The 9,498-nt window shown below is 41.9% G+C and overlaps 1 protein-coding gene and 1 pseudogene across 1 annotated transcript; both read right to left on the bottom strand.

Moving 5' to 3' along the window:
• Nucleotides 1-2,298, bottom strand: part of LOC119352545 — a 3,210-nt pseudogene extending 912 nt beyond the window's left edge.
• Nucleotides 2,299-6,213: 3,915 nt separating this feature from the next.
• Nucleotides 6,214-9,231, bottom strand: LOC119358517 (putative disease resistance protein RGA4). Its single transcript, XM_037625020.1, has 2 exons — nucleotides 7,520-9,231; nucleotides 6,214-7,342 (listed from the first exon to the last, which is right to left on the bottom strand). Exons 1-2 carry the CDS (start codon nucleotides 9,229-9,231, stop codon nucleotides 6,214-6,216), a joined length of 2,841 nt encoding a protein of 946 aa, XP_037480917.1.
• Between the last annotated feature and the right edge of the window lie 267 nt (nucleotides 9,232-9,498).

Raw genomic sequence — 9,498 nt, 5'->3', positions numbered from 1 at the left:
CAATGCTTAGGTCTGCCAGGGACAAGAAAGTACCAATTGCATGTATTTCATTTAGGTTTATGTTCTGTGAGATCATAGGAAATGATATGCTCTTCATCCCAACAAAACCTACAAAATGAAGTGATGTTAAGCTTGGCAAGTTTTGTGGTTGAAACCAGCTTGGGAGCGAGACACCGACATAATTCTGGACAAAGAGACGCTTGAGGCTGATAGGAGGTTGCAGACCTTCAAGCACTTCTATATCACTGTTGTGCATATAAAACTCAGCAGGGCATAAAGCAACTCGCATAATCAATACCAACCTATCAAGACATTTCTTATTCTTCAGTTCAGCTTCTGCTGCATGATCCTTACTTAGGATGCCAACATTATCTATCAACAAGTATTCACGAATTTGATTCAGATTCTTTATTGACCTAATTCCTTGTCCCTCTTGATTGGCTGAATTAATACTTAGTCCGTTTAATTCAAATTTCTGTAAACTGGTCAACTTATCAAAGTCAGCGGGTAAGCTTTGTAGGTTGCATTTCTTGGCATATAAAATCTGCATATTATATAGCCAACAGAAAGTTGAAGGAATCCTCTTCAAAGTACAAGTTCTGGAGATTTCAAGGTACCGAAGATGCTTCCAATTACCAATACTATCTGGTACTTCATTTGTGAAGGCAGAAGACATCACACGCATACGTGTAAGTTTAGTACACCAGTGGTCCATTACAAAGCATGTTCTTTTCCCCAAATTAATCTTGCAAATTAGGGTGCGCAGCTTCGTGTACTTGCATAGTCTCAACAAGTTGGAATCATCAAATTCACTGCTAGGGAGTATGCATAGATGGCGAACATTCTGGGGAACTTTATCAAAATCACTCTTATTTCGTAAGATGAAGCAGTCGTGCTCTGAAACTTTTTGTGCCATGTCATGCAGCAAGTCATGGATTACATACCGACCATTAAACTTTTGAAAGAAAGACCGCGCCACAAGGTCTTCAAAATACTGACAGCAAATATCTTGAATGGGAACACCAGCTTGAGGTTCCACAAAGCCTTCTGCTACCCAAATTTCAGCTAAGCATGCCTTCTCAAATTTGTAATCTTTGGGATACATGGCGCAGAATGCAAAGCATTGTTTCAAGCAGAATGGTAAATACATGTAGCTCAACCGAAGGGCAGGCAAAATATCGGTTTCCTTTTGTTTCAACTCCCATAGTTCACTCTCAACTATAGAATTCCAATGAGATGCTTGAAGGTCCATCCTCAACATTCGTCCTAGAGTTTTGGCTGCCAAAGGAGAACCCTTCAATTTAGGAAGAATTCTTTGGCCAATACGCTCCAGCTCGGGATCATTGTCAGAACTCTCAGATCCAAAAGCGCACAATTTGAAGAAATTCCAAAATACGCCATCCTTCAGACCTTCAACTATAACATGCTCCATTGTGCGCACCCCCTCGGTAACATTTGGACATCTAGTGGTGACCAACATCATACTTCCCTCCAGGACACTTCTAAAAGGTGCACAAAACCTCTTCCAACACTGCCCATTTTCCTTCAAGGAGTCATCCCACATGTCATCAAGAACTATCAATAGCCTTTTATTGTTCACATGGTTAGAGAGAGCATGTTGAAGAGAATCCAAATTATCATTTCCCCCCTCCTTTTTAGTGCATGATTGTATGACCTCTTTAGTTAGTCTCTTCACATCAAAGTCATCCGAGACACAAGTCCAAATTATCAGATCAAAGTGGGACCTCACTCGTGGATGGCTGCAGACATGTTGTACCAAAGTGGTCTTTCCAACACCACCAATTCCAGCTATCACCAAAACAGGAAGACTCGATATTCTTGATTTTGTTGATGTGCATGTTGATGCATCGATTGAACTAGTTGCTCTCTTACGTTTTGGGCCTGTAGGTACACCGAGTAATCCCAATACCTGCTTCAGCTCCTTGGCACGACCAAATATTTTTGTTTCATTTGGTAAAGATGTGGTCTCTGGCCTGACTAATTTGTCAAAGCGTTGTGCAATTCCATGAAGCCCCAACTTATCCAGCATACTTGAAAGATGGTCCAACCTCGATTGGACATCATTAACTTTGTCAAAGCTGCCTTTGATGATGGTATGAAAGAAGTCAGTGAAAGGAGATTGGCTTGCATTGCCCCCACTTGCACCTTCTTCTCGTACCATGTGAATTCATCAAGAAGGTCTTCGGCCTCATACACAGCATCCTTAAGACATGGAAGGAGCTTGGCCACACATTGTTCATGGCTTCTCCACTCTGCTTTGTTAATGAGGTCGTACATTGCAGGAAGAGTATCCCTCATTCGTTGTAGGCCACTCTCTAGTTGCAAGACTTGATCCTGAAGATGTTGTTTCTGTGAGCCACTCCATCGGGAGTGCAGAGATGAGATGGCAGATTTGGCCCACTGAAACAAAGTGACACATTCATTGATGGCACCAACGATCCCAATGGCAGATAGGCTCATTGTGGTTGGCAGGTCCTGCAAGCAATCAGTGGACACAATTAATATCTTGGTAGTATATAACAAGCCGACTACCGTTTTAGTTATTTTCTCCACATATGTTTCCACTGAAAATTCCCATGAAGTTAGTTTCCGTGGATACGTTAGAGAAATGTCATGAAGTGAAAACAACGTTTTATAGGTCCAGCTATAGCCCTGCTATAGTCCGCTATAGCCTTTTCAGTGCCGCTAAATAGTCTCATGTACAAATAGCCCGCTATAGCTGATTTGAAGGCCGCCGCTATTTAGCAGCGCCCGCTATTCGAAACATTGAAATAATAGAGCCTGGGCAGGACAGTGCACAACAGAAAGAGAGAGAGAGAGAGAGATATCCCTCATTTTGTGAATATGGCAGAAGACTCTAGAAGCAGTACATGAAAATACCTCAAATATTGAAATAATAGCAAATTATCTTCTGCTTGCTATAGCTAGTGCTCTCTTCATCAGGTTGCTGAAATTTCCCTCGATTTTTCTTCTTTGATAAATTGGTTGCTAGAAGCTAAAATAGATTGGTTGATTCTATTTTTAACAACATATAGAGGAAAAAAGATCAGAAGAAGAAATGAGGCGGTACTTAGAAGAAAGGATCGGCGTTGATTGCCGTCGACGAGAGGCTCGCTGTCAAACGCGCACCAACAGCAGCAGGAGGAGGGTGGGAGTGCTCTTGGATGGGTGTGAAATGTGCGGGAGAGGAATCCAATGACAATCTCTTGGAAGGTGTCAACCCTCACATACATACATACAGCTTGTGGGCGGAAGTAGCAACCATGCTTTAATTTGTCACGGCCGGCCTCACACAGCTTTCTTTGTCCGCCTGCGGCAACACCGAGGAGAGCTGCTCCATGTCGCGCATCTTATACATATATGGTTATATGTATTCCAAGTCAGACAAGTTCGTGAAAGTGACTCGAATGCGGAGCCAGCCGAATAACGATATCTTCAATGTCACAAATATATTGCGTACGTGCGATGAAAACAATAACGAGAATAATATATAGCATGGTATGATCTAGATAAAAGAAAAATAATTGTTAACCTTGCAATGCAAACCAGTTATTTTCCCTCTCAACAGCAAATCACAATTCCTTAAGAACATGTGCAGCTTTGCATAGCGTCCAGCTGCCAGTCCTAAATTGGCCACTCATCATCGTCATGAAATAATCCGTTTTGTTCTATCCTGAAGAACATGTGCAGCTTTCCATAGCCTCCAGTCACTATAGCAATTCATCGTCGTGGCGACCATACAAGTAACATACCCTTCCCATGTTGCAGCTCGAGATGCAGAAAAGTTAAATAATTGCAAACCAAACAGTCCTCTTTAGTTACTGAAACCTAACAAGTGCAGTGAGAGTGATGGTCTGCTGGTAAAAGAGGCAGAGGATGCTACTCTACTCCAATACAATAGCAACAGAGATGGGAAAAACACGAAGCTTGATTCCTTTGAATGATCTAGGGGGTCAAATTGTTGCTTACAAGGGAATCAATTTGTCTAGTAGAAACTCTGTATGTAGTACATTGCCAGACAAATTGGTGGCGTCTGTTTCGCCTTGTAAAAAATTCTTCGAGCAAAGAATTTGCAGTGGCAGGGAGACAAAGCACGCCACCAACACAAACAGACAAGGATGATGAATCATCATTTGAGTTGCATCCATCACTTCCGGTACCAAATGCCACCGATTTGCCCGGTACTGTAATATACCCTCTCAAAACACTACCCCTCAGACCCTCCAAAAAAAAGATCTAGCTTGATCATCAACAGGCAGGCCGATGCAGAGTTGGTTTATGAAGCATGCTATAACTTGGCTGCAGTTTGAAACAATCACAAGACAAAACAAACACCAAATTAATACTATTCTGAACCCTGCAAACTATATTGTTTTCATACTTCTGAAACCCCACTATCTTAAAAAAAATGTCACCCAAGCATCAGCAGCAATATCATCCGCAGCACCTAGGCAGGGGATGGTGTCGATGCCAGGGAGCGTGCGCTGGTCACTGGTGACCCGGTTGACGATGTGCAGCCGGGCCTCGGCGGCGGCAGTAACGAACCAGCTGCCAGAGGAGGAGGAGCCCAGGACGACGTGGTCGGCCCCCGGGGCGCACACGGAGAGGGAGAAGAACGTGAAAGTCAATTCAACATGCTGACTACAGCTTTGCAGTCCGGACCTGCTGCAGATAAATTCTTAATATGGCTGTGGAATTGGACATTCAGAACCTGCATATTGAGACAAAGATCTTTTCTTAGAGTATTGATTTTGCCTCTCTTTTATTATCTAGAGCACCACGGACGTCGGAGTAGTACACTTTTTTTTTTGCGAAACGCCGATTAAGTTTTTTGTTGCTATTTTCATCATTTTACCGCTATTCCAACATTCAGAGTCTGAACCCTGCTCGCTTCTCTGCTCTTGCGCCAAACTCTTGCGTACAAGTACAAAAATAGCATGTCTTGGAGATGCACACTGAATCTGACAGACAGACTCTTGCGCCCAAAATTATGAGGATCGATGGAGCGCCAAAAATGATTGCTTCGCTGAGCTGTACTGCCAGCGGCCTTCTCACTCTTCGTAATTGGTTCACACTGATCCTAATTGGCCTCATCTGGCTCAAACTGCAGCAGCTTTCATTCTAGCAGCCCTAAAGATTAAACCACATTCAACAGTGTTCCAGTTTGAAAACAATCACAGAAGCAAAACACACAAGAGGCTGCTAGTCTGAACCCTGAAAACCAGTAAGTTGTTTTCCTTACTTCTGAACCCCAAGCACTGCCTTTAAAAAAAATGCAGTAATCAGGATTGCAGATTCAGGATCTGCTGCGCACTGCAATAAATACATTTTAAACAATTAATCCTAAAAGTCCTCATCAGAACTAAAATTGACATTTAGTTTAACTTGCTTTTTGAATTTTTGTAGTTTAACTTTGTGGCATTCGAAAATACTAACCCATCAAAGGTGTAGAAACCCGCAACCAACTTCAGCTAGTACTTTACTTCTGAATGCAAAACCAGATCTGCCTTTTCATTGTTCAAACTAGTTAAGATGTACCAAAACACACAAATGCATATATACACAAAATGTCTTAGAGACGCACATCAATTTTGTCACATTTCATAACTTACAACAAGTTTTTGCTGGAGCAAACTGGGAACTGACCATTATCAACACAAATATTGGAAATAATTGATGGAACAAAACTATATAAAAAAGGGAGTTGGGCCATAGTGAGGTTGATAGAGACGGTGAGACGAAGGGATGCAGTAAACACCACATTTCTTTTCTTTCCTTGTCGTCGACAAGTCTCATCCTCCAGTATTCCAACTTCCAAATAATGTAGCTATGGGTTCCTGCGAACAAAACATGGTCAGTAGAGCAAATTTGGTAGGGAGAGGGAGACAAGTGTTTCAACTTAACACACAACACGGAAGCACTCCTACATCGATAGGTTAGCAAATTTTCAAGATTCCATCAGTAATAGACAGCACAGTTTCCTTTGGTGAAATAAAAACAGATCAAGATATACAATACATGTAGCTAGGTGTCCTCAACAAGTAACTTTAAGTTGGGAACATGTAAGAATTTAAGTTGGATTCTTACTGCATAATACATGAGTTATTTCCAGAATATAAGGAATTTCAAACAGCATATAAGTAAAAGTTGGACAAGAAACAAGTGTTAGCACAAATACCTTAGGCAGCAGTATCATCTATTGATCTGCTCTGCTTCCTCTAAGTTTGGACATCTGAGTATCATCACCTTTTTTATTTGTGCAACTGCGTTTGCTCCACCAATTGAAACTAGGTTTGGACAATCCTGAATCACCAAGTTCTCAAGAGAAGCGAGATAACTGTGCCAAATGTTGCCTGGAATGGATGTTATACCATTGCATCCACCAATTTCAAGTGAGACAAGGGATGTGAGGCTCTGTAGGCAGCTCGGAACATATGGAGAGATATTCCCACACCACTGTAAGCTGAGCCTTTGGAGAGATGATGGCAACACCAAGCCTCTTTGCCAGTTGAGACTTGGGCAGTTATCAACCACCAGATGTTTCAGATTAGGCGAACTCCCAAACCTTTCAAATGGCAGGGATAGTAACTCGAGACAATCTGTGACGTGAATTTCCTCAATAGCAAGTAGACATTCTTGTGTTAAGAGATCATCAAGGGTTAACAATTTATAACAATATTTAACTGTTAGGACAGTAAGGGATGAGAATGTTGTAATGCTGCCTCCAATAGATGTAAGAGATTGGCAAATGATGGTTAACTCCCGTAGAGATGGAAGACTCCACGTTTGTAGTTGGATGGTCGTGACACGCCCACTTGCTAAATAAAAGTAGGTGAGGGAGCAGCAATCAATATTGCAAAAGAGACCAGCACCACGCAGGATGAGCTTCTTAAGGGACGACGATACCAGTCTTTGGGAGCGGATGTTTGGACAAGAGCCGATGTCCAGCTCTTCAAGGAAATGCAAATCCCCAAACTTTTCAGTTGGTATTGTTGCCAACATAGTGCAATATTCAATTCTGATTTTCTTGATGGCTGGTACACACTCTGGATGCAGAAATTGTTCCAGGCTTGATATATTTTGGTTCCTCTCAATGGTTAGGTCTGTCACTGACAGTGATGGGAAGGTACCAATTGCGTGTATATCATTTAAGTTTATCCTCCGTGAATCAAGAGTAAATCCATGTAGTTCGAATTTTTGTAAACCGGTCAACTTACCAAAGTCATTGGACAAGTTTTCTAGCATGCATTTCTTGGCTTTTAAAATCTGCAGATTATATAGCCAACAGAAAGATGAAGGAATCCTCTTTGAAGGACAAGCTCTGGAGATTTCAAGGTACCGAAGATGCTTCCAGTTGCCAATATTATCCGGTAACTTATTTGTGAAGGCACAAGAAATAACACGCATACGCAAAAGATTAGTACACCAATGAGCCATTGCAAAACATGTCTTTTGCCCTAAATTCTTCTTGCAAATTAGGGTACGCAGCTTCGTGTACTTGCATAGTGTCAATAAGTTGGAATCATCAAAGTCGCGGCTAGGGAGTACGTAAAGATGACGAACATTCTGGGGAACCTTATCAAAGTCACTCTTATTTCTTAAGATGAAGCAGTCGTGCTCAGAAACCTTTTGAGCCATGTCATGCAGCAAGTCATGGATTACATATCCACCACCAACTTTTTGAAAGAAGGACCGTGCTACAAGGTCTTCAAAATAGCGATGGCCAATAACTTTAATTGGAACACCACCTTGCGGTTCCACAAAGCCTTCTGCTACCCAAATTTCAGCCAAGCGTTCCTTCTGGAATTTGTAATCTTTTGGGTACACCGCACAAAATGCGAAACACTGCTTCAAATAGAATGGTAAATACATGTAGCTCAACCGAAGCGCAGGCAAAATATCTGTCTCCTCTTGTCTCAACTCCCACAGTTGACTCTCAAGTATAAAATTCCAATGTGATGCTTGAAGGTCCATGCTTAACATACGTCCCAACGTTTTGGCAGCCAAAGGAGAACCCTTCAGTTTACGAAGTATTCCTCTACCAATGCGCTCTAACTCGGCATCATTGTTAGACTCCTCAGATCCAAACGCACACAATTTGAAGAAATTCCAAAAGACGTCATCCTTTAGACCTTCTAAGTTAACCGGATCCATTGTGCGCACCCCCTCTATAACTTTTGGACATCTAGTGGTGACCAACATCATACTTCCCTCTTGGACATTTCTAAAAGGTGCACAAAACCTCTTCCAACACTGTCCATTTTCCTTCAAGGCTTCATCCCACATGTCATCTAGGACTATCAATAACCTTTTGTTTTCCACTTTGTTTGAAAGAGCATGCTGAAGAGAATCCAGATTATCGTTTGTTCCCTCATTTCTAGTACAGGATTGTATGGCCTCTTTAGTTAGCCTCTTCACATCAAAGTCATCTGAGACACAAACCCAAATTATCAGGTCAAAGTGGGACCTCACTCGTTGATGGTTGCAGATAAGCTGGGCCAAAGTAGTCTTTCCAACACCACCAATTCCAGCTATTGGCAAAACAGGAAGACAGAATATTCTTGATTTGTTACCAACATGGTTGCTTGTTGATACATTGATTGATCTAGTTGCTCTCTTGCGTTTTGAATTCTCAGGTACATTGAGAAATCTCAATAATTGCTCCAGCTCCTTATCACGACCAAATATTTTTGTTTCACTTGGGAAAGAGGTGGTCTCCGGCCTGACAAATTTTTCAAATCGCTGTGTAACTCCATGAAGCCCGATATCCTTTAGCTGACTCGAAAGACGATCCAATCTCAATTGGGCATCATTCAGCTTATTGAAGCTACCTTGGATTACACTATCAAAGAATTCAATGAAAGGAGACTCGCCTGCATCGCCCTCCACTTGCACCTTCTTCTCATACCAACTAAACTCATCAATAAGGTCCTCGGCGTCAGACACTGAATCCTTGAGTTTCGGAAGGAGACTTGCCACAACGTCATCATGGCTCCTCCACTCTGCTTTATTAATGAGGTCATGCATTATGGGAAGAGTATCCCTGAGACCTTGTAGGCCACTCTCCAACTGTGATACACGACCTTGGAGATCTTGCTGCTGTGAGCCACTCCATCGGGAGTGCAGAGATGAAATGGCGGATTTGGCCCACTGAAACAAAGTGATACACTCATTGATGGCACCGATGACCCCAATGGAAGATAAGCTCATGTTGGCTAGAATCTGGACATCTATTTTTCAAGCTACGAGCAAACAATGGATGTAATTAGCATTACAGAAACACAGGCGCACAACTCGCATTATGGAAGTAAATTTTGCAGTCATACAATATAAAACAAGCCAACAATTCTAGCAATCATTTCCCTCCGATATGTTTCCAACAAAGTTTTCATGAAATTAGGCAAGGAAACTTTGTCATGAAATTAGTCTCAACTGATACATCAGCAAAATAACAAGCTAGTGAAACATCGCGAATGA

The sequence above is a fragment of the Triticum dicoccoides genome, chromosome 2A, assembly GCF_002162155.2.
Source record: "Triticum dicoccoides isolate Atlit2015 ecotype Zavitan chromosome 2A, WEW_v2.0, whole genome shotgun sequence".
Taxonomy (NCBI): domain Eukaryota; kingdom Viridiplantae; phylum Streptophyta; class Magnoliopsida; order Poales; family Poaceae; genus Triticum; species Triticum dicoccoides.
Note: the sequence above shows the minus strand (reverse complement) of the source record. Positions and strands in the feature narration are given on the sequence as shown.

Excerpts from the sequence above, each read along its gene's own strand:
- LOC119358517 (XM_037625020.1), bottom strand. The coding sequence starts at position 9,231 with ATGAGCTTATCTTCCATTGGGGTCATCGGTGCCATCAATGAGTGTATC. Across the intron at positions 7,343-7,519 it reads AACTTATTGACACTATGCAA|AGCTTGTCCTTCAAAGAGGA; the intron begins GTACACGAAGCT and ends TGAAATCTCCAG.